Here is a 27019-nt window from a genome sequence, read left to right as displayed (position 1 = left end):
ATTTTGATCTTCAATTAAACAACAAGATCACGTGATTACTTTGTTATAAATAGTACACACAAATTTTACAGTTAAATATTTTAAACTTCCTTTTCCGTCATTGTTGACATTTAAATTAGTAAAAATGCTCTCTACATTGACGAAATATTTACTCTTTTTATAAATCCAGACAAACAGAATGAAACGACTACACCATCTACCAAAATAGGTAAGCAGACTTTATATATTGTTGAAAAAACCTAGTCTACTTGGCGACTTTCGGTTTGGTTTCAAGCAACGGGATATCCAAATGAATATGTGAATTTTACATTTTTATCTTCCAGGAAGATTTTGCAGGTAAAATATTTATCTTAAAGAAAATAAAGATAACAATGTTTATATTATGTCTTCTTTACTAAGTTAATGAATGAATATAAAATTGTCTCTGAAACTACACCAAGGAAATCAGCTGATCGACATTCCTTGTTTCACTTTACAACTAAAAAAATAAAAACCAAAATTGGAATGAATAGTTGTAAATATCCATGCATCCACTTAAGAGATAGTCTCTTAATAAGATATTATAGAAAATCTCCGTAACGAAAAACAATAATTAATTTTTAAAATCAACAATTGAAGCGAATATCAAACGATTGAAAATACAGGAAATGTGGGCACTCACAACATGACATTTTATATTAAAGACAATAGAAAAGGATTTTGACATGACTCAACAATCTTCATAATAGCGATCACTTATAATCTTCAATATTGGTTAAGCTAAGTTATTGTTTTGTTGTGAACATCGTCCCAATCGATCATCAAGATCATACTTATCATGCTTATTTGGCCTTTTTATTTTACTTTAATTCAAATGTCACAAACGAGTCAATGCGCATCTGGCATGCAACATTGTAAGTGGTTTATGATGAGTTTATTGTAATAGAATTGCTATTCATTGTTTCCATATTCTTCTAAGACATTAGAACAAGTAAGATTTATTTTGTAGATCTATATTAAAGAGCAGTAATGGATACTTCAGGGGAAAATAGTCCTATTGATAAAAAGAAAAAAGTTCAGTACGTTAACAATTTCCACACGGGGAAAACAAAAGTGATAGAGAAGAACGTAAATCTTGGTAGATCTTTAAACAGTTTTTTTGACAACACTTGTTCATCGCTTGTATCAACTTCCTCAAAGGAAGATGACGATAAAGGAAGAAATAATGAATCTTTGGATGAAGCTAGTCGTCCCATATTGAATGATTCACAGTTTCCTGAAAGATATAAAGATGGGGAAAATCTCGTCCTTTCTAGTCATGAACACATACTCAGACCCGAGGTTCCAGGGGTAGATTTAAAACCAACTTATTCAAAAGAAGAAAATGTAGGAACTTTAATACATAGCACCGACCACACAGATGGTTATTGTGACATTCTTTGGAAGGACACAAATGAAACAAAGTCCTCGACTCATCTGGAAAAAACTATAACAGGACAGTCTGTTATTGAACTCTCAAAACCTACAGGTCAAGAAGATGAAATTATAAAAACATATCACCCGATATCGAACGAGGTTTCCGGTCAAAACACTGAAGAAATAATTGACACCATAGAGACAGACGATATATTAGTAAATATGAATGAGGGAGAAGAACACAGAATGTATAGTACTGACAACTCTGACATGAGGAGCAAAGCAATGGAAGTATGTTCACCATTTGAAGAGAGTAGTAAATTTCACAGTGAAAACTCAGAATGTACCAATAGTACAACTGATAAGCAATTGTGTAACAAAACAATTGAGGAAAATGAAATTTGTTACCTTACAGCGGAGCAAACGTCGAACGGCATGATGAAATTCCCAAGAAAGGACTCGGTATTTCCGCAACAAAAGGATCCAGTAGAACATTCAATAGGTGCAACATATCGAAAGAATGAAGTTTTACAAAAACAACTAGAAATATTCGACGAAGTCGAAACTGAGGAGAAACTGAGAAATGCTAGTGTTTCATATGAAGGGCCAGAAAAAAATACGAATTCCTTGAAAAGTGAGGATGAAAGTACTTCCATAAGTAGCCTTGAGAGTGACAATGATCAAAATACAAATGATGGCATCGGAGGCGAAACTAGTCACGGGCTTGTTGTCACCAAAAATGAGATAAACGATGAAATAAAACAGAATCAAAAAGACAAAAAAGAAATATATGGTCAGCCTGAAAACTGGAAATTAGATGACACCATGAACTCAAAAAAGAGTAATCTTAGGATTCAAAAGCAATCGTTGGAGAGTCAGAAAACAGGTCGAATAAAAGACTGTGGCACACAAACTGATTTTGTGTATTCATCGGTTAATGAAATATACAATATTTTATGTGAAAAATGTGGGAATATAATAGATATGAAAGAAGTATTATTACATATTCTGAAATACCCATTGACATTGAAAAGCAGTCATAAGTGTACTGAATCCGACGAGTCAGGTTTAGTTGATAAAAATAACGAGAGAGCAGTGACAAATAAAGAAAACGGGTCGACATTGCAAATGGCAAAAACGAGTATGGACAAAACTTCGAACCAAGGAAATGGTTTATTGAATAAAAATCCACATCAGTATAATGTGATGAGTTTTCATCCAACCGGAATGCCGTGCCATGAGGTAAATATAGAAACGTGTCAACCCAGCACGAGACCACCTATCAAACACAGTGAAAAACAAGATTTTATTTTAAAAAATAGTATTTCATCCAAAATTCCAAACAACAAAACATCAAAAGAAATAGTTGAAGAGAACAAAATACAAGAAAAAGCTTCTTCAGATGTAAGAGAAGCATCGAGCTTATACGCTGGACTTAAGGTGCAACGAGCCAGAGAAGAGTTTGAACAAGCTGTTGAAGGATTTCAGGATGTCTACACGTCATTTCCGCCTGCAAGTAAGGAAGGAGAAGGATATAACCAGGAGCAAGATCTATCATCCAGGAATGAGTTGTATTCAGCTGGTATGGAGGTAACAAAATCAGTTATAGAAGTTGTAGCAGAAGCTAACAAGCCATTTGACGACACGGAGGACGCCAAGGAGGAGTATGAATTCAATGATACACATAACCAAAGCAAAATGCTTCCACCTAGACAAGAAGAACACCAACATGACAACGGAAACCATGTTCTGAAAGGATCATGTCAGACTGTCCATCAAACCAAGTCATATAATAACCCATTATATATTCAAAATCACACTAACAAGAAAGGACTGTCGTATAATAAAATATCATACCCAAAAATGAAACATGGATACAAGACGAAATGTAAGTCAATAGTTATACTTGGTCTTGTATAAAATTATATTTGAATTAATAAATCTTACAATTGTGTTTCTAAAATAAGGTCTCCAACATCAAACAAACCAGTTTTGAAAATAATACTAAATGAAATGATAGTTCTAAATATAAGATGACATAAAAATTGCCATGCTTTTATGCTATGTATAAGGTTTAACTTCTTTTGTTTTATAAAGACAACACACATAAGTTATTAAAAGAGATAAAAATAATACGCCTATATCGGAAATGTTCCTTTGGCATATTTTTACGTAAGATTTTTCTTTTACAGATAAACATAGATGTAAAGCTGATATGATGGACAAACTTTCTATATTTGCTGATGAAAATTTCTTAGATGTCCATAATGTTAGTGCTGATGGTAATTGTATGTTCAGTGCAGTCGTTGACCAGCTGTGGATAAATGGAAACTTTAGATTTACACCAGACTCTCTTCGAAAAGAAGCTGTAGAGTCAGTATTTTACTCCATATGCATCGTATTATATTTTTTTCCGTCTTTTAAGATTCACCAAATTATGAAATTATACCTTTCTTAGACCAAATGTGTAACAGCATCTATACAGTCGCATGTGAAGCACAGTCATTTTAGTAGAAATAAAAATAACGAACAACGACTCAAATTTTACAAATGAAAAAACATAAAAATCACATATTTGTGGTTGATTTGTCGTGACTATCAAAATATTTAGTATACATGTATTTTTATTGTAATATAAGGAATTGATAATTCATGCGTTGATTTTCTTCATGTATTTCATATCTTTAAGGTTTCTAAGGAAGTGTCCGACCCATAGAGACGGAACCCACCTCGACTCATTTTTAGATACTGAATCGTGGGACGAATATTTACGTAGAATGGAAAGAAAAGGAGAGTGGGGCGACCATATGGTTTTGCAAGGTGTTTCAGAAGTCACACATTGTAGAATTCTAGTCATAAACTCTGATCTTGTGAAAACAGAGCTCAACCCTTGGCACTCTACTCATGATGAAACACAGATAGATATAGTTTTACTTGGACATATGGGAGAATATCACTATGTTAGTCTTAGACCAAGTAACTGGAAAGAAACATGGGCAATACGTAAGTCATCAATAAAGCTTCTGTATTCACTTATGTTCCGGAAAAGTCTTTATATATTGTTATTAAAGTGAGAGGGTTAGCGCTATAGAACCAGGTTTAATCCACCATTTTCTAGATTTGAAAATGCCTGTACCAAGTCAGGAATATGACAGTTCTTGTCCATTCGTTTTTGATGCGTTTTGTTTTTTGATTTTGCCATGTGATTATGGACTTTCCAAATTGATTTTCCTCTGAGTTCAGTATTTTTGTGATTTTACTTTTTATTATTATATTTCGAATCAGTATCGTTAATGGTTTACAAGTCATGCATTTATCTCTGGTATTTAGATACAAAACAGTCATCGTTTTAATCTGCGGATAATTTTGTTTTCGTGGAAAGAATTAGCGTCAGTAGTCATTATTACAAAAAATCAAGCTTTGTAAATCATGCAAAGGTTTTATAACTCTTAAAAAGTAAAACCACAAAAATAGTGAACTCCAAGGAAAAATCAAAGTCACTAATCAAATGCCAAAATCAAATGATAAAACACATCAAACGAATGGACAACAACTGTAAATGTAACAGAACACTAATAACTACTTTAATCAGAAATGAATTTTGTAATTCAGTGGTTGTCGTTTGTTTATGTGTTACATATTTTTTTTCGTTCATTTTTTTTATATAAATAAGGCCGTTAGTTTTCTTGTTTGAATTGTTTTACATTGTCATATCGGGGCCTTTTATAGCTGACTATGCGGTATGGGCTTTGCTCATTGTTAAAGGCCGTACTGTGGCCTATGGTTGTTGATGTGTGTGTCATTTTGGTCTCTTTTGGACAGTTGTCTCATTGGCAATCATAACACATCTTCTTTTTAGCTCACCTGGCCCGAAGGGCCAAGTGAGCTTTTCCCATCACTTTGCGTCCGGCGTCCGTCGTCGTCCGTCGTCTGTCGTCCGTCGTCCGTCGTCGTTGTTAACTTTTACAAAAATCTTCTCCTCTGAAACTACTGGGCCAAATTGAACCAAACTTGGCCACAATCATCATTGGGGTATCTAGTTTAAAAAATGTGTGGCGTGACCCGGTCAACCAACCAAGATGGCCGCCACGGCTAAAAATAGAACATAGGGGTAAAATGCAGTTTTTGGCTTATAACTCAAAAACCAAAGCATTAAGAGGAAATCTGACATTGGGTAAAATTGTTGATCAGGTCAAGATCTATCTGCCCTGAAATTTTCAGATAAATCAGTCAACCCGTTGTTGGGTTGCTGCCCCTGAATTGGTAATTTTGTGGAAATTTTGCTGTTTTTGGTTATTATCTTGAATATTATTATAGATAGAGATAAACTGTAAACAGCAATAATGTTTAGCAAAGTAGGATTTACAAATAAGTCAACATGACCGAAATGGTCAGTTGACCCCTTTAGGAGTTATTGCCCTTTATAGTCAATTTTTAACCATTTTTCGTAAATCTTAGTTATCTTTTACAAAAATCTTCTCCTCTGAAACTACTAAGCCAAATTGAACCAAACTTGGCCACAATCATCATTGGGGTATCTTGTTTAAAAAATGTGTGGCGTGACCCGGTCAACCAACCAAGATGGCCGCCACGGCTAAAAATAGAACATGGGGTAAAATGCAGTTTTTGGATTATAACTCAAAAACCAAAGCATTTAGAGGAAATCTGACAAGGGGTAAAAATGTTTATCAGGTCAAGATCTATCTGCCCTGAAATTTTCAGATGAATCAATCAACCCGTTGTTGGGTTGTTGCCCCTGAATTGATAATTTTGTGGAAATTTTGCTGTTTTTGGTTATTATCTTGAATATTATTATAGATAGAGATAAACTGTAAACAGCAATAATGTTAAGCAAAGTAAGATTTACAAATAAGTCAACATGACCGAAATGGTCAGTTGACCCCTTTTAGGAGTTATTGCCCTTTATAGTCAATTTTTAACCATTTTTCGTAAATCTTAGTTATCTTTTTACAAAAATCTTCTCCTCTGAAACTACTAGGCCAAATTAATCCAAACTTGACAACAATCATCTTTGGGGTATCTTGTTTTAAAACTGTGTCCGGTGACCCGACCATCAAATCAAGATGGCCGCCACAGCTAAAATAGAACATAGGGGAAAAAGGCAGTTTTTGGCTTATACCTCAAAAACCAAAGCATTTAGAGCAAATCTGACAGGTGGTAAAACTGTTTATCATATCAAGATCTATCTGCCCTTTAATTTTCAGATGAATCTGACTACCCATTGTTGGGTTGCTGCCCCTGAATTGGTAATTTTAGGGAAATTTTGCTGTTTTTGGTTATTATCTTGAATATTATTATAGATACAGATAAACTGTAAACAGCAATTATGTTCAGCAAAGTAAGATTTACAAATAAGGCAACATGACCGAAATGGTCAATTGACACCCTAAGGAGTTATTGTCCTTTATAGTCAATTTTTAACAATTTTCATAAAATTTGTAAATTTTTATTAACATTTTCCACTGAAACTACTGGGCCAAGTTCATTATAGATAGAGATAAATGTAAGCAGCAAGACTGTTTAGTAAAGTCAGATTTACAAACACATCACCATCACCAAAACACAATTTTGTCATGAATCCATCTGCTTCCCTTGTTTGATATTCACATAGACCAAGGTGAGCGACACAGGCTCTTTGGAGCCTCTAGTTTATATTTAAAGTCAATAGGAAAACTGATAATTTAAGAGACGAAGAAGATAACAAGGGAAATTCGTAATTGTACATTGCAATATAGCTAACGATCAATTTAATGCAATATGTTTTTAAGGTGCCAAAATGAAATCAATGCACGAGTTACAGAATCCACACAGTCCTAACCAAGACCATGTTTTTGACGATGACCAGCAGAGTGTTTTGCATACAAGAGAAGAAGGAACTGACCTGGCAGATAAAGAAATCATACATATAGACCAAGACCAAACTGAGGATAATCATGATAGAACAGAGCTGACGGTTGACGATGAAAACTTGGAACAAGGAAATAAAGAGACTGGCGTATGTGATACGCAACAAACTGATAAAATGTCAGCATGCAATAATGAAAGCAATGCTGCTAATGGTGAACTAGATTTGTCCTACATAGCTTTTCAAAATACAGAACTGCTACAAAAATCGCATAATTTCAAAGCAACAGAAATACTGTTTGATACACAAGGTACACATATAACTTGAATAAATCATTGCAGGAATCAGTAGATTTAACTGAACGTACATAATGTCATTTACACCCATATAAGATTAAAACCAACACTTTAGGCATTTTAATCTAATATTTATGAAAACGTCATTTTAATTAGTTATAAAAAATACCAGGCTTATTAAAATGCCCCTTAATAAAATCCATTATATGCACACATGATACAAACAAACTGTCAATTAATACTTGTCTTCATCGTACAAGTTTAGGATGTAATGAATTCACAAGAGGGGCGGGAGATACCAGATGGACATTTAAACTTAAAGTCGAAAATAAACTGACATCCTCACTTATATCTTTTGATTGTATTTTGAGAAAATTATATTATGCATGGCCATATAGACTTTTTATATATATTTACGGTTAAATATATCTTCATGTAGCTTTTTATATAGAACAGTATTTAACAACAAATATCTCTATTTGTTGAGTTATCTTTAAGGTACATATAAGTAAGGTGGAAAAAAACGTATTTCGAAAAATTTAATCACAATTGCTTTTACATTAAATTACATATAGCGCCTGTGATTTACAATTTACAATAGTTTTTATTTATTTGTAGATCTCAATAGACTAGTCATGGAAGCTAATTTCATCGACCCACTGAGTGGAGTTCCAACGCAACATCTCTCCTTCTATTTAAGACAACTACTTGAACCATCGGAAATTTATGTTGACAATAAATTGAACAATTTAAATTATCACGTGAAAACTTCTGCCAGAGACCAAAATGTTGATGTCGTAGTTTATGGGTCAGTCGGCGAGAGAATGGTAGTCTCTCTAAATTGGTGTTGCCACCACACTACAATTCAGCCTCAAATAATGTTTTACCAGTCAGACGTTGCCAACATTGTATATGAAGCTGAAAGCGCTATTGGTCCACATTCGCTTCTGGTTGACACAAATTCCTGCGCTCCTGGAAATCTAACACTTCAAATTCCATACCCAGAGTATTTTGAATCTAGTACAACAGAAAAAATCAAAGAAACTGTTTACCTTCGTGCGCTTAATTCTGAATTCACAGTAACTTTCTGTAATCAAAATATTCACCCAAAGATTACACAAGGGATAGAATGTTCACAGTGGCCAGAATCGTTAACATCCGAATGGCACACAAGAGAAAGACCGAGTGGATTCCCAGACTCAGAAATGCTGAAAGAACTTGCCAGTAGAGCATGCTACGTTCGCAAATACAGTAAAAGCTCTAATCAGAACTCTGATATTGAATGGCAGTTTGTATTTCCAACCGTCGAAACCGACCTTTTGCGAGATATGATGAATCCAAATATGAAATATGCCTTGAGATTGTTTAAAATGATAACCAACTTTCAAACTGAGACCGTCCAACGAGGACTTCGAACGAACCATCTGAAAACTGTCATGCTGTATAGTTGTGAAACTGTCCCAATCTCTGTCTGGTCAACCAACATTGGTGGTGGAATTTTGTTTTTGATATCATCACTCATTTTATATCTACATCGTCGTTGTCTTCCTCACTATATAATGGCTTCAGTCAATTTGTTAGAGGAATATTCAGATTTAGAAATGGATAATTTACTCATGTGCTTAGAACAAATCCGTCTATTTCCCCTTATGGCCTTCAACGTTTTTGCCGAAAACAACCACCTAAGAAATCAATGGATAATCGATCCAATCGTCAACGATTTGCATCGATTCCGAAATGACAGAGATCATTTAAAATCGGTAGAGCAAGCTTTCTGTCCAACTCTCATAGAACTTGCTAAGCGTCTAGTAATGTTTGGAGTGCACGATTTCGAGAAAGGGTTTAATATGATAGAGCGGGCATATGACAGTATATATGACCTTGAAAAACAAAGAAAGGTGGACATTCCACAAACATTTGAGCAGTTTATTGAACCTTTCGCTTATGCAGTAGAGGACCCAATCACTCGATATTTTTTCACCGACTTTGTTGACAGTAAATTAACAACGAAAGTCTTAAGTAAAATGGTGGACTCGGACAATGTGCGTATTGTGGGAAATGTTGGAGGCAGAGAAGCTGGCGGGAAATATAATGAATTTCCTATACCTGATGGGAGCAAACTGGATGACATTGAATATTTGCAAAGTCTTGCTAATTATTTAATGACGATTGACAAAAAAGAATCGGCAGCCCATTTTTTCCGATGTGGAATAGCTCTTGGAAGATGTGCGTTTAAGGAAGAAATTATTGATGTGAGCGAAATAACTGATGAGGAAGTGAAAAAACAGATTGCAGAAAAGAATATTAAAACCACCCAGAACTTTCACTATACATTGTATAGTTTGTACAATAATTTAATCGATTGTTATAATCACATGAAGCAAACAATTTTGTTTCAAGAATTCATTCATGATTTCGAAGAACTAGTTGAAACTTTATCATATCCATGTTACTTTAAAAGATTAGCAGAAACATGGGACGCTCTTGGGAATGTGGAGAAAGCTGACCTGTATCATGGAAAAGCTGATCAACAGCAACATAATAAGCACAGCACATGCGTTTAGATTGGCAGTGCTATACATGGAACTTGTCTATATAAAAAAAACATGCTTAGATTATGAACGTGATTACAAAGAATGATAATACGAACATCTGTCTCTTATGTATATAAGTTTTTAGACAAACGAAAATCTGTTAAACATACCTGATTGTCTGGTTTTTCATTTCTTGTTTGATAATTTATACATACACGAATGCTGACTTTCAATAGACATGAACATTACTCATTTAGATAAAAGCACTGATATTATAACATTGCCATAAGACGACTAAAGTTTGGATCTAAAATTAATTTACTTTAATTTTAATTTTTTTTGGTTCCATTATCTACTTCTTCCGTTTTGCAATTTAAAATCGTCGAATCTCCACCTTTTCTTTTCAGCTTTCAAGAAATAAGATAAACCATTTTCCAACATGTAAAACTGAACATAATTCGCATTTGAACAATTATATATCGTTTGGTCGAATACCTACTCACTTGTGTGAAAACGTTTAAGAATATGAATAAATGCAATAATTTTGCCAAATTTGGTTCAAACATTTTCATTCTATTTTCGAACTGCATGTTTTCATTTTCTTATATAGTAATATTCAAGCAATACAGCGCTCTGCTGATATAGTATTTCAGCATTATTGGTTTTCATGAAAGCTTTCCTGAAAGAGATAAAGCTAACTAAGAATCAAATCAAGTTTATCGGGTTAATCGCTTTCAAATACATTTTTTTGAAATTTTGGAATAAAGATATTTATATGTTATGTGCCAGAAACCTTTAAATTTATTCTGAAAAGACGCCGAAAAGTTTTATGTTGTCAATAATATTAAAAATATGTTGATTATGTTAACCATTTTATTTGAAATTTATTGTATATAAACATGTTGTTATATTTGTTATCTTTTCGAATAAATCTGTACAGATTGGCTTATGTATAAAAAATGAATCTGTTTATAATCGTGTTTTGTAATGGTATGCATAAGCTTAGAATATTGAATTAAATTGAATTGGTAAATGTGATATAGACGCGTCAGTGTCGCTCTAACAAAAACAGTGAAAATACCGCTTGCTGAACTGAAGATTGAATTACGATTGCTCCAAAATGGCCGAACTGTTCCTTACAGTAAATACTTATGTCTTAAGAACACTTCAAGATTAATGAAAACCTATATCAAGAACCATTTTTTTCGATAAAAAAAATAATGCGAACATTACTTTCGATCATTGCTTCAATAATTATCAACCCATTATACAATCTGCTTGTAGAAAATACCGGTTGTTGTAATGCAACTTGACGCAATAAGATTTATTAAATCATAATAAGACCTATTTATATGAACAACACGATGGGTGCATGTATAGTGGGTCCTGCCTACTGTTCTCGGCGCACCTGAGAACACCCCCGATAGTCCGTATTGCTCTGAGTCCATCCAGCCGCAGACTTTTTTCCATGTTGTGATCAGTATACTGCTTTTGACTTTTGGTCTTTATCTTGTCAGTTGTCAGCCAAATTCGATTAATGAGTTTAAATGTCTCATTGGTATCGTTCGTCTCTATCTCATATTAATTAATATGTATTCATTCGTATTGCGAGATTATCACCAGTACTTTGGCAAATGAATGACAAAACGTATATATTGGTTGATATAAATTGGGAATACTATCGAAATCATTTTAAATTAGGGCATACATTTCACTGATTCATCTCTGATACCTTCCAGGTTTGAGATTTACTTTGTGTTCTTTTTTGTTTTGTTTTTTTCTATTAGGTCTTCGACGGTTAGATCAGATTTCTGATTTTTAGATATGAAACAAAATTCGTTACATTACAACTGAAAAAATAGCGAAACACATCATCGACTTTCCAAGTAGGGACTCGATATTTCCTCGGCCAAATGAACCTTTAGATTATTCACTAGGCATTAGATAATAAAACACTCTAAACACTAAAAAGTCAAATCACAAAAATACTGAACTCCGCGGAAAATTCATAAAGGAAAGTCCCAAATTAAATAGCCAAATCAAAACCTCAATTACACCGAACGAATGGATATTACAACTGTAAAACGAGTGACTTGGTACAGGTGTCTTCTTAAGTTAAAAATGGTAGATTAAACCTTGTTTTATATCTAGTCTAACCTCTCACTTGTATGACAGTCGCATACAATTCCATTATATTGACAACGATGTGTAAACAAAACAAACAGACATAATAACAAACGGACATCGGTGTGAGCCAAAGCTCCGTGTTAAAGGCCGTACATTGACCTATAATGGTTTACTTTTTTTAAATTGTTATTTGGATGGAGAGTTGTCTCATTGGCACTCACACCACATCTTCCTATATCTATAATAGATTAAAATGTCAAAATTAGGGATACAGCAGGCAACATTGTGTTATAAATTATTCACTATGAAAACAAACAAATATGTATCAAAGAAACACACCAAGGCATATAGACAGCACAGAAGCAAAAATGAAAGACAAGAATACAAAATGAAAATAAAATAGCACAATAACACAATAACGTACAAAGCTACGTGATGTTACAAAGAAACACAAAAGGCTATATAAAAAAAAGCACATTAGCAAAAGTGAAAGACACGAATACCATAATACAAAAACACAACGACCGGATGTACAGAACGACGTCCAATAGATATCACCAAAACATTACTAATTAATTAAAGTATTATTTGATGTTATAGTATGAAGTTACACCAAAACAACTAAAAATACCGGACGAAATCATAACTAAGGTAAAACTGAGCAATGTATATGTTTCCTATGAAATACCGGAGAAAAAACAAATTCCATGAAAATTGAAGTTTACAATTATTATAATAGTAGCCTAATTGAGACTGAGATCTCCAATGAAAAATGAACAAAGGAGGGTATCGGAAGTGGATTTTGTAAAATACTAGTTGTTGCAAACAAAAAATGAGATACAACCAAAAATGAGATAAACAGTGGAATAAAACTAGATCATGAGGTCAAATAACAAAATATACATGGACAGTACAAATACCCAGTATGAAAAAGGATTTAAAAGAACATTGAGTGACACCATTGTGCATCATTAATACAAAATTGTTAAATAGATGTATTATTGTATGCCTATCGTTTAGTGTTACATGTTTTGTGCAAATTAACGACTTAAATACACTAATAGAAAATGCAACAGAAATAGGTTCTGTTACATTGGTCGACTAGTATGAAGGACTAAAATTTCAATTACGACTGGGAAATGCTAATATAATTTATTGGATAGGGGTAAACATTGACAGGAATCCACACAAGGCATCCCTGAAAGAGTTATTGCAGTGTTTTATTCTATCGAACCGGACGTGGCTGTGTTCTAGTAACAGACTCCCCACTTTTGATATCACTCCACTGTTAGAATGGATTATCATATTATTTCAATCAAACATTTTCTGGTAAAAGATTAAGGCACACCAAATTCTTTAAATTTGTATGTTGTTCGAGGGATACAAATATATATATTTAAATTTTATATAATATTTAAAAAACTAAAATGATCGTTCTAGTTTAATATCTCAAAGTTTGTATGTCGAGTTTTGATTAGAACAAAAGTATTTTTTAGAACTTATATAACGCTTGGATAATAAATCTCTAATTGGATCAGAAGATATTGTAAGTAATAAAGATCTACTGACAACAGGAAATTCAAACCAAATTTATTTTGAAGAATAAAATATAGATTTATGGTATTGTTCAGAATAATGACTATAGCACCTTTAAATGCTATAAAAGTTTATATCTATCATCTACTGTATTCAAAGACTATGGGAACTAGATGCCAGTGGAACAGCATACAATTGCAAGTAAAATTATTTTCTTGCAAGTGAGATACGAATCAGAAGTGAGTATTGTGTACAAGTTATGTCTACGATCGAAACCAGATTACTAGGTATAGCATTCGGTATTTATTGAAAAATGCAATGTGATCCGTCCGAAGCGTTTTCCTGGATTTATACTTTCATCAGAAACTCTCAAAGACAAATGTTTGAAAGCCAATGAATAGTAAGAACCGAACAGTTTAAGACCTATACGACCAGAAAGAACTCCAAAAATAATAAACAAATTTATCTAAGGTCAACTTTGCCTGAGGTCGTTAAACATGTTAAAGCCTTTGTTATAAATTTCTAAAATCATAAATGGACACATAAACATGATTAAGAAAGGTATGTATAAAATCATGTAAGGGCCAAAGTACTGACTGTTGAGCTTATGATACCCTCGGGACTTGGTATACCACCAGCACCGGTATACACCTGGGTATGTGCTATAAAATTAACATGAACAGAAATGGTCAAAGCCGAATAGTTGAGCTCCAAGGATGTATAATAACCGAAACAGTTGATTAGCTATGCGACCAAAAAGAATAATGTTTATGATAAAATGTGAAATTAGAATAATAAATTCATAACAAATTTTTCATTAAAACAAATCTTCAAAAATTATGAAAAAAAGGTTACTATAGTTTAAAAACGACAACCACTGCAATTTGCGATTTTACCTTTTTGCATGTGTATTGTTTATAGTCAATAAAATTGAGAATGGAAACGGGTAATGTGTCAAAGAGACAACAACCCGACCTTAGAAAAAACAACAAAAGAAGGTATCCTTCAGCTGGCCCCTAAACAAATATATACTTACTAGTTCAGTGATAATGAACGCCATACTAATTTCCAAATTGTACACAAGAAACTAAAACTTAAATATACAAGACTAACAAATGCCAGAGGCTCCTGGCTATAGATAAATAGGTAACGGACTTTGTTGATATTATTTGATCAAATGAATGTGATATTTTACATATAAAAGAAATTATTTTTACTGCATATCATGCAGTCTATGCCTAGTTTATTCTTTCTGATATAAATATTATAAGTTAACACACTGTAGCGTTTACTCGTCTGTTTCAAGTCAAGTCGTACGCAAGGAAATCACAATCATTTTAATTAATCTTTTGTTATTTTTGTTTTTGGTTTTGATGAACAATATTGATAAATCCAATACTTTCGGCGACATATTTTACAATGAACATATTTAGTAGTGATAACAAAATTAAGCTTCCTTAATCTAGAAATGCATTAAAACTATTACAGAGTTGAAAGAGTTTCCTTAACTTAAAAAGCGGATTTTGACAGTTCATTCTTTCTTACTCCGTTTGGGAATTTTCATATTTTTTTAAATTAAATTTAGTTTATATTTAGCATTAAATTTTAAAGGTTATATTGTAATAATATAACCTTCCTTGTATTTAAATTTTATAAATTTTATTATGATTATTTCCCTTTATCTAGTTGGGAATTCTCTACTTTCGATTCAGAAAAAGGAAGTATTGCTTTGGTAAGTTATATAATGTATATATTAGTTATCAAATTATGATGCAGAATTAACTTAAAATGATAAAAATGCTTTATTTTTAACTAACGACAAATATACTTCTCATTCGAATACAATGCCATAATTTATGGAACATCAAATTTCATAGTTTCAAGACGATATTCAATGTGTGTTATTTTGGGTTGCTATAACATTGATAACCCCATATATTCAATTATTCAAACATTTTGATACACGTGTGCATTACTCACTACCGAAAAAACAATCTTAAAAGTGTTTTTTTTATATGCAAATACGGAGGCTTAGTACGGAGGATTTGTTTGGAATATAAAAAGCAGGAAGCTATATTGAACTATATCTATTTTTCTTTTCTCATTGCAACCTTTTTTCTCATTGTAAAATATTTGTCTCCTCCTACGAGTGAAAAATATGGTCCGTTGTGATCAATCAAATGTGTTTCTGTATATTACTATGATCTGTTTTGTGATGAGGATTGTCGGATGGTACAAATAAATAGAGCTGATTGAGTGGCAAAATTAACCATACATTATAGACATTATAGGGCAAGAGAATAATAAGTATTTCAGTGATTTGGGATCTTGATATGTTATGATATTTAGACTGTTGAAGCATTTATAAATTGTACATACTATAAATTAAACACACATTCTTTCAGACTCACCGACTTTTTGAATAAAAACTTACCTTCTGTGGGAAAATGGACGACGACGAAGAAGAAGACAATCTTGTGACAGGAATCATGTGCAATGGACCGAAGACCAAAAACTCCAAAATTTCTTTCATATGGGGATCTCCTCTACACAGGATGACAGATGTCCACGAAACCGATCCATATGATACTGTTGATCTGGACGATACTAACTCAAAATCAGCCAGTGACGTTAGTATGCAATTTAATAATTACTTGCAATAAATGTACAGGTAAAAACTAGAAATTGATAAATCCATCTAAAAACTAAGGTAAAATGAGTGTCTTTGAAATAAAGAGAAATCAACATAAAACACATAAAAATAAAAAAAAAAAAAGGAGATCGTTTGTATGATAACATTTGGAAGTATAAGAAAACACAATGCAATGATTTCCAACTGCTTCCAGTTGTAGTTTAATACATTTGAATATTTACACTTCTATTTAACTCCATGGTAGATGCTTTTTTCGATTATAATGAAGAGTACAAGAGAAATATAAAAATAAACGGAAAATATAAGTTCCTATTTATAATACAGAATTTTCTAGATGCAATGCAATTAATTTTCTCACATTAAGTCAAACATCATCAGAACAATACCGTAAGCAAAGGGTTTAGTTTCAGGGGTATCGTAAGTTTTATTTACGTTGAAGGACTTCAACAATTTTAACTCTTTTTCAACACATTCTATAGTATCCATGGTAGACAATGATGTAAAAAAAAAATACATGTTTACCATTGTTTTCCAGTAAAAAAAAAAACAGCAATAAAAATCTGCAAATGATCAATTAATTTTCAAAAAAAATACTCTAACATTTCTCTGTCGAAAAGAAATTGCAATAAAAATGACAGACGTTAAAACTAATAATGACTGAATGCTATTTCCTAATTTGATTATATTGTTATACAGAACCAGAGAACCAAATTTACGCCTAACCTCCTAAACTCTGAAGACGAATTAAAATACGATTCCGACACTGAGAATTCACAGAACACTTTTGCTTTATTTGGATACGATAACCTGGGGGATCTAGATACTTCTGACGAAGAGACTAATGAAATAAAACCAGATAAACCCAACACCCAGTTGTTTCCAAGGAACTCCCAAAGAAATCACAAACAAAGTAACTGGTTGCTTGACAAAGTAAATGCTATTCCTACATATGTACATCCGGATGCAACGTCAGAGCTTGAGGAGGATCATACTGAACACCCCTCTCACAAACAAGATAACTATGAGGTGACAAAGTCCACACATTTGATATCGACCATAGAGGATGACAAAACGAGTTCCGAACTGGACGAACAGAAGAATAACACCCTGGAAATGGTGTCCTGTAATGGATTAAGTCACGACAAACATAGACAGGGAATAAACGATAATAAGACCAGTGAGGCAAATGATGACAAATGCTCCTTTGAAAAAACATCTCCTGCAAACGCAACATCCTTTAAAGAGCAATCCAACATGGAAAAACATGAACTAAATACGATAAACAATGTTGAGAATGATTCTTCATTAATGCAACCATGCAACGAAGGACTACAAACGAAACAATTAGATGTCGCTTCAAATGAAGAAGAAAGTGAGGAAGAATTGATTACAGAATTTGAAAACCAAGCAGAATATGATCACCTTCAAAAGTTATCTCGTGATAAAGATAATAACAATAGTGAGAACAATATGGAAAATTATGTTTTGGAAACAACAACTTTTTCAGAAGTAAGAACAGATATCAGCAAGAATCTTACCAACCAGACACTGGAAAATAAAGACGAGATACATGATCAACACCAAATAAATGCAGCTACAAGAGCACCTAGTGAAGACGAGGGTATGGAGGTGCCTACTGAAATGCAGAGACCAGGGCAGTACTCGAACTCATTTGAATTTTCCTCTCTGAAAACTGAGCATAATGTAGAAATGTTGTCATTATCCCACACTGAAAATAAGTTAAAGCAAACATTAAATGAGAACGGAAATGAATCAAAATCTGAAAACCAAATGTTAGTATTCGACGAGAAATTATGTTCTTTAAATGATGAACCATTTAATAAAACAGAACATGATATCAAGTCGGAATTGTCGCTTAACTTTTCAGCAGAGAGTAAAAAGAATGCAAGTCCTACAGAAAGAAAGAACAATCCAAACTGCTCCAAGTCATCTTCACAAACGATTTCGGATAATGAAAACTATTTTACAAGTGCAACTTCTGAACAATTCGGTCAAAGAAAAGGGATATATATGTTTCACTGTAATATAAAACCTTCTTCTGTCAACACTAGCCATTCCTTTCAAGAGCATGCGGAATTAGGTAAGAAATACAAGGCACCAGTAGTGAAAAAAGAATTCGATAATTCTGTAAACTTTATGAAAGATTTGTGTCTTATCGGATCAATAAACTTACAAAAAAACAAAAGCCCACAAGATGATAAACAGAATTTAAACAAAGCTTCAGAGTGGAAAATGTCTCCATCGATTGAAAAAGACATCGAATTAGAAAGCATTATGCCTACAAATGGGAATACCATATCCAACCACAGACATTCTCCCAAAGATAAAAATTCAACGGAACTATTGTACAACAATGAAAACATGGAAAGCGTCTCAGTTGGTGATGAAATTTTAGAAATTACTGAAGAAACTAAGCAATGCGATGAGTCAGAGAAGAATACGTGTGAGCAATCATTTATGATAAGACATTTTGGAAATAAAGACGATTTAAACGAAGGTCAACGTAGAAGTGCATTTGACAAATTAGGACAATCAAAATCAAGTTCGTATGGAGGAAAAGAAAGCATCGAATTGAAGTATAAAACTCGATGCGAGGAAATAGAGCTTTCTAAAACTCAATGGCATGATCCTAAAACAAATAAGTCTTTATCCAATCTTTATCAAAGCGAAGAAGGATCATCACAGTGTGGTACATGGAGACGTCGGGGATTTCAAACTGTGGCAGCGGAACATTCATTTGAGATGCAAGCAAATCAGCCTTGGAGCACGGGATCAAATCAGTCCATGAATCTAGATGGATATGACCCATGGCAGCCACAATACAACCAGATGTCCTCGATGATTTATCCTCATCCCCAACGTCCGGATACAACGATTTTTTCACATAATGAATTACATTCAAAGCATAATGAAGCAAGACGTTCTTTTCACAAGCCAGAGTATCATAATTCCCAAGAAGATAAAATGTATGACCATGAATATTCGAAATATCCAGCAAGCAGTGATCATATGAAAGAATGGCATAGCAGTTCTACCGAACAAGACGAGGACTTTACCCACAGCACACAAAATAACCAACTCCTGAAGTCTGGTAATGAACAACTTTGGAAACCAAAGGAAAATGTTTCCAATAATCCTATATCAAATGAACCTCTAGTTAGAGGACAGAGAGGTCAAGGACGAAGGTCGTGGTATACCACTGAACATTCGTCAGAAGGTAAGACTTTTGTTTCGAAAGGGTTTTACGTCGATTAATTTTCGAGTCTGATTATTTGACCCATTAATCAATTCTTTACTCGTTTATGAATAAACAGAAGGATAAAAGAAACTTGACTCATACAGTCAAAATCACGATATTGAAATCGAGTTTTTATTTTACTTTTACTAAATTATGGTTTCCGTATTATGAATAAATATGTTAGCGGCAATAAGTGAAATTAGGCATTAAGCTTAAATCCTAGGCAATAAGCTAACGCCTAGGCAGTAAGTCTATTGCCTAAATGATCCTTGGATTCAAGCTTAAATCCTGAAAAATGTGTGAAGGCATTAAGCTTAATGCCTAAAATATAAATGCGAGTAAATAAAAGACATTTATTCATTTAAATAAAAATATATTTGTTACATAATAACATTATGAGAACTAGGTTTATCGAAATTATGCTGTCCTAAGATTGGTGCTATAAGATTATATTCCTAGGACAGAAATTATGATAAGGTAAGGACCGACTTACGACAAGTCTCAGCATGCACATCGAGGCTATTTGAGCTTTATCTTTGAGGATTATCCTAGCTAGAATGATCTAACCGCTGTCCTTAGTATTGACGTAAAAGAAAATAGCAAATGAAAAAATTTAAATATTGTAACAAATTTAACCAACAACTTTAATTTAAAAAGCGATTAATTATTAGAAAATACCTTAAAATTTAAATTTAAGGGTAATAAATAATTTTGATATCATAATTGTACATTAAACTCTTTGAAACCAAAAAAATATTAGAATTGAATTGTAAATATAGATAAAATTAAATATATAATCGTACATCTTTCATATAAATACAGAGTACCTCAAATATTTTATTTTATTACTGCAAAATAAAAAAATAAAAAAAGAAGATGTGGTATGATTGCAAATGAGACAAATGTCCACAAGAGACTGCAAATAGAATCACTAATGAAATATGTTATTAATATTAAAACGCATCAAATAATAATTTAAAAAATATGAAAACTTGATAGAAATTTTACTTATTTAATAAAAAAAAAATTGAAAAATAGTGTGAGCAAACAATCTTATCTTATTTTCGTCTACTTTTGGGCAGTTCAAACCAACTCGACTAGTGGAGTGTACAAATTTTCAAATAAATATTATATTTATTCTATAGAATCGCCCCCTTTTTGTAATTGGATACAATGGCTTTTTTTTTATTTCAAATCTTTTTTAATATTTTTATAAACTGTTAACATAACTAATTAAACATACTTTTGAAGATCTGTCAAATGAATGAATATTTATACATGTAATATTAGAAATATAATTGAGATGCGACTTTATATCAAGTCTTTCTGTCAACTTTTGAACCTACCCACTGTGACAGATTTAGCATTATTCAGACAATTCACTTGCAGTCACTTAAGATCTTTTAGTCTATGCCAAGATCATTGAGTAGTTGTTATTTTCTTGTTCACACCAACATTAGGCTTGATTGTCTGGAAGGCTACAGAACAGTACTGTGAATGGACTGCAAGCGTATTGTCTGAACAGCACCGAATTGGCCGCAGTGAATAAGTTAGACAGTTGACTGAAAGATAAAACATGACTGCACAATTCATTTTCCAAATTTTCAGAAAATGTTAAGATGTCAAAATAACCGTTTATGTTGAAATACTTTTGCTAACGTCCAGTAAATACTAGTATTGCGCGATATTTTCATACCTAAGAATAAAAACATTATCAGTTTAACATAAAAATATTTCAATTTTTATCTACAGGCAATATGACGTGTTTGTTCTCCTATATTATAAATATTATCGAACCCGTGTTGATTCTATATAAAAATTATTCGGTTTCATTTGAATGATTTATGAATGATAATAATATTTTTACGTTTTTGTTTCAATTGATTTCCAGGCGACTGCCAGTGTTCCCGTTGTATGATAAAACAACATCTTTCAGGTTTGACCGAATTTATGGAGAAAATGGGATATGAAGTTAAAAACGTTTCAGGAGATGGTAATTGTCTGTTTGCTGCAATTGTTGATCAACTTAGAATTAATGGTGACTTCTCCTATACAGCTGATCGACTCCGAAAAAAAGCAGTGCAGTAAGTATGTAGAAGCGTAATGTGTTTATGAAAAAAAATGTAAAATCATAAAAATACTGAGTCCGGAGGAAAATTCAAAAAAGATAGTCCCAATTCAAATGGCAAAATAAAAGGATCAAAAACTTCAAGCGAATGTATATTTGCCTAACAAGAAAAGTCTATACAGTTTTAATTTAAAAAGTTTCAAAAGTTTTTTTTCTATTTTATTTAGCAATACGTAAATTAATACTGATTTTATAGATATCTCTTACCATACATTCATAAAAGGACGGAGCTGAGCATTAACTTTGAAATTAATACATTATTGTCTTCAGGTTTCTTCGAGAAAAACCTCATGTTGATGATGAAACACACATGGAAGCTTTTCTGACAAATGAAACTTGGGAAGAATATCTTTTAAAGATGGAGATTGATGGTCAGTGGGGAGATGATATTATACTGAGAGGTATTTCAGAAATGACTGGGAGGAAAATAGTGGTCTATAGTTCTTTCATGTCTATGACTGAATTGACACCAACGAATCTTTATGAGGAAGAAAAACTATATATCGGGCACATAAGGACTATGATGCATTTCGTCAGTCTGAGACCAAAATCTTGGGAATATTCCTGGCCTTTACGTAAGTAAAACTTTTACCTGGTTTGAATAAGAATAACAGGAAATAAAGATTAACTTCAATGAGACAGCAACCCAAGACACAATGAAAACAGAAAAGACATTTACAGACCAATAGAATAATCTGTATTGATTTCTAAACGCAAAAGGTGTTTACATGTGTTTCTTTTTCGTCAGGTTCTTGCAATATAGATTTTTGATGTTCTTTCGAAAGTGTTTTTAAATTATTGGGTTTACTGTCCCTTTTCGTAGTTTTAAAGGTTTATAAGGTTTGCTGTTATTTTATAGTGGTGATATTGGTTCATTGATTTTATTCGTTTTACTTTCATATTACTCATATCTGGCTTCAATCAACTTTACAAAAATCTGTATATATATACACGTCTAAATATGAGACTACTTTATGACAGCCGTTCTTCATTTGATAACTCGTGGTTATACAGTGCAAACACCATACATTTTTCTATATACTTCTCAAATTATTCCGACGATATTGCCGAAATATACCGCAATACCAATTAATCCTGATTACTACAGGAAAAGACAGTAAAACCAATTAAGTTCGGTTTTAAACTGTATAACTGAAAAGATTGTTCAAGTTAAACTAGAAAAAAAATGAAATGATTTATTTTACATCCCCATAATCATAGTGATGAAGGGTATCTGTCAAAAGAATATTAATAGATAATTTAATTTCCGTTTTTTTTTTTAATTTGGAGTTGTTTTGTACACTTTTTATCCAGTTGTTACTACTTTATGTATCGATTCATTTGTTAAATAGGAGCACACATTCGGCGAGGCACACAGATTATCAATAACGGAAATTTGGATTTAACTATTGCTGCTTCTGTGGGTGAGGAAGCTTCTAAGAAAATTGCTAACTTGAAAGAATATATGAATGCTGGTAAATTTGAGCATTTTCAGAAAGAAAAAGAGGAAATAGATGAAATTTTACGCATTTGTAGAACACCAAGACAAACAGGAGCAGATACATATTTCAAAGATACATTAGGTAAATTTCTATACTAGTGTCCAACTGCTCAACTGTCTAAGCGTTATATCTGAATATGACATGTTTTTACATTATGTAGCAATTAAAGCTTTTATGATTTGAATATATGGTCTTAAAAATCAGTAAGCTTTCTCATGCTTTGTATTTTTGACCCCCGTTTGTAGCCCCACTGGGACGACTATGTTTATGATCCCCGTCTGTCCAACACATGGGGACATAACTAAGGTCTATATTTGTCCGGAAATCATCAATTACGAGAGACTGTTTGATATAAAGGTTTTCTACTTTGTTCTCAATATATCTTCATTTTGATTTGGCATTTTTTATTTAAGTGACGGGATTTTTTAGTATTGTAACAATGACATCTTGTTAACAAAACTCTAAAATCGTGTTTACAAAAAAATACTTGATATGGTTATTTGCCATCATGTGTAGTAGAAAATTTTGCGACACCATTTCGTTTCGATCATTATTATTGGAGAAATCAGATTTTAAATTATTGTTACAATAACACCTTTTGGATTCAACTCTGATTTCGTTTTACAATAAGCTCACATACATGCTAGAATTGTGTGTGTGTGTAGTTGACCTGCATATTATACCTCATTTTGATCTGACCTTTTATGATACTGGGTCTTTCATGAAAAAAAAATGCAAAACAATCAAAATACATCAAAAGAAGATAAAAAATAGAACACAAAAATAATTATTTAAAATTTTGTTTCGTAAAAAACAAAATACAAAATATGACGAGCGACGTGAAGATAAAAGCAAATATACATTAATAGAAAAAACAATTTTGGGAGTTTCACTTAGCAAAAATCATATGATTGCGTTTTCTGGGGATGCTCAGTTTATATTAGCATTTTATCTGAAGACTTTAAACTAAGCGTGAGAACTGTATTGTCCAGTCACAGATGACAATGACTTGCAGATATAATCCAGTCCTCCTTTCTTTCATGTCTGGTTCCTTAAACGAAATATCACTAGACTTTTAATTGTTGTAAGCAACACTAAGGTTGTCACTGTTGTCGCAAGACTGTTCTTATAAGCAGCCACTGTTGGAGAAATATACACGAAATTAAGTGAGGTCCGTGATGCTAAGTCTGTCGTTTCTGTATAGTGTTTGTGAACTATTGTTTCGCTTTTATTTGTTCATTTATTGTGTTTTAATTGTTTATTTGCCATATACTAATCATGTTTTCACATCCAGCGGATGATTGAGTCTTGTATTGTATCAACGTCTTTTATAATTCTTTTTTATTTCTTTAGAAACGATGAACGCATTGGTCAAACAGAAATTTGAAGTGGACACAATAAGTGGCATCCCAATGGTCCATCTCTCATATCTGCTTAAACTTCTTGTAAAACCGAAATTTTTCATCAGCCTGCATGAACATTTCGACAGTATATTTGAAAGTCATAAGGAATTTATGACTAGAATAGGAAGCGGTTCGTTGGGTTTAGACAGTAATATGATGGATTTTACAGCAGCTATGCAACATTTCGAAATACTTGAAAATAGGACACCTAAAGATAAAAATCTAGCATCGCTTACATTTGTTATGAAACTGCCAAAAAGCTTTTGCCCTATACTGGAAAGAGGTGGAGACCAAGCATTCGATCTTCTAGGAGCAAGTGTAATGATTGATGACAGTGATACACTTCCGGGATATACACGTTTAAGACCGACAGACACCACAGCCTGGACTGGGTGCATAGAGTGGTTAAATGGCCAACAAGCGTTTTTACGTTCGTTGCGAAACAGAGATAAACCGATATTTCCAGAAAAGTCTGGAGGAGTCTCTTATAAAATCTTTGATGGACTTGATTGTGATTTTTGGCCACACCAGGCACGCGATTGGACAAATCGGAATCCAGTTTCAGGTTGGCCTTCTGCAGAAATAATCAAAGAGGTGGATGAAAGAGGGTGTACAGTTATTAAACGTGCACATGAATTTAGTGAAAATCCAGACATAGAATTTCAGTTTGTATTCAATGAAGTAGAAAAGGTTTTAGTTGGCTCATTTAATGATTCGATGATGCATTGTTTTCGTGTATTCAAAGCACTCGTAGACCACCATACACGAATTCTTAATGTAAAGCTGAAAACATATAGTCTTTTGACAACCATGTTTTATTGTAGTGAAGTAATTCCACAGCATGCATGGTCTTCCAATCCAGGAGGTTGTATTATGTATAAAATTGCTTGGTTGTCACAGAGGATTGCGGAACAAAATCTTCCAAATTACTTTATTCCAGAAAATAACATGATAGAGCACGTAGAAGAAGAAGACCTGCGGAACATACAATACCGTTTACAATCTCTGCGGTGGTTTCCATTTGCATCCGTTTACTTCTTACTAGAAAGTCATTCGTTTATAACTCTGCCGGTAATAGATCAGTTGGAATCGTCCATAGAAGATTATAAAAGGTCGAAGGACAAACATAAATTAGTTGAAGCCGTGTTCGTTCCAATTTGTTTTAAATTAGCTACAAATAGCATGAAGGCCAAAGTTCTCATTTTTTACAACCAAGCTTTGCAATACCTTGAAGCAGGTTTTGAAGAGACAGTCGATGTTGCTGATAACGAGTCCGGTACAACGTTTGAAGATTTCATACAAACGTTCCTGACTTCATTCAGCGATACAGACAGTGTATTACCTTTCGCACAAGTAGTGGATAAAGAAAGGAAGACGAATACATGTCGGGTTTTACTGGCAGATAAAGCTTCCTTGCCTATTTCCGCCATTCTTGGTGAGGAATATACAGGTGATTGGGGTCGAGTATACGTTGACATCACCGACGACAAGTGGAATTCTATTTATGACCTTACTGGTCAATTAGCGATAGGAGGAGAATTTGAAGAATGTGCCGAAATTCTCCGTTGTTCAATTTCCGTCCTTCAGAAAGATTTAAAAAGTGACGAAGCCAACCATGATGAGATCACGGATGATGACACTATTAAGCAGATAAATCAGTCCAGATATAAGCAAGTGTACTGTTCTTTGAGGTACTTAGTTACATTTTACAAACACTTATCAAAATGCTATGACGAAATGGACAAGATAGAATTATTCCAAGAACATATCTACGATTATGAAGAAATCGTAGGCCGCATAGACAGCCGCATACACTATGAACATGTTGCGAAATTATATCGACAGTTGGGTAACCAAGAAAAGGCAAAGGAATTGGAAGTGAAAATGAAATCAATTAAAACTGACGAAGATCAAGGTGGGCCGAGACTCATGATTCTAATCAGAACGTGATATTCAAAGCATAAAAGGGGAAGTTTCGTCGTCTACGTAGAAGTATAATCTGATGATACGTTCAAACAGATTTTTATAAGTCTATGTAGAAGTAATACAGAAAATATTTAACATTCCAAAGTATGAAAGTTTATTGTAACGAAATATATGAACGCATATATCAATTCCAGTTTTCCTGATCATCATTATTTTCAGTTAAACTTGTCTCATTTCCTTGCTATATATATATAGTCAGTGTTATATGAGGGGCGTAAAAGGGGGTATCTGCACAGAAGAAAGAAGAAATGAAATTACCTTTTCACAATGAACGAACAATTAAAATTTCTTGCACGTTGATCTTTTTGCCGATTTCACGAAACACGGTCAATAA

The 27019-nt window shown here is 33.0% G+C and overlaps 1 protein-coding gene across 1 annotated transcript; it reads left to right on the top strand.

The window, feature by feature from the left end:
- Nucleotides 1-69: 69 nt before the first annotated feature.
- On the top strand, nucleotides 70-27019 carry LOC134722464 (uncharacterized). The gene is made up of 13 exons (XM_063586085.1): nucleotides 70-208; nucleotides 989-3283; nucleotides 3588-3768; nucleotides 4085-4398; nucleotides 7185-7571; nucleotides 8176-10066; nucleotides 15441-15486; nucleotides 16190-16384; nucleotides 17104-19645; nucleotides 21558-21750; nucleotides 22065-22369; nucleotides 23147-23377; nucleotides 24650-27019. The coding sequence occupies exons 2-13, from the start codon at nucleotides 1009-1011 to the stop codon at nucleotides 26647-26649; spliced, it is 10560 nt and encodes a 3519-aa protein (XP_063442155.1). The 5' UTR covers nucleotides 70-208; nucleotides 989-1008; the 3' UTR covers nucleotides 26650-27019.

The sequence above is a fragment of the Mytilus trossulus genome, chromosome 6, assembly GCF_036588685.1.
Source record: "Mytilus trossulus isolate FHL-02 chromosome 6, PNRI_Mtr1.1.1.hap1, whole genome shotgun sequence".
NCBI classification, from domain to species: domain Eukaryota; kingdom Metazoa; phylum Mollusca; class Bivalvia; order Mytilida; family Mytilidae; genus Mytilus; species Mytilus trossulus.
Note: the sequence above shows the minus strand (reverse complement) of the source record. Positions and strands in the feature narration are given on the sequence as shown.

Excerpts from the sequence above, each read along its gene's own strand:
- LOC134722464 (XM_063586085.1), top strand. The coding sequence starts at position 1,009 with ATGGATACTTCAGGGGAAAATAGTCCTATTGATAAAAAGAAAAAAGTT. Across the intron at positions 3,284-3,587 it reads ACATGGATACAAGACGAAAT|ATAAACATAGATGTAAAGCT; the intron begins GTAAGTCAATAG and ends TTTCTTTTACAG. Across the intron at positions 4,399-7,184 it reads GAAAGAAACATGGGCAATAC|GTGCCAAAATGAAATCAATG; the intron begins GTAAGTCATCAA and ends TATGTTTTTAAG.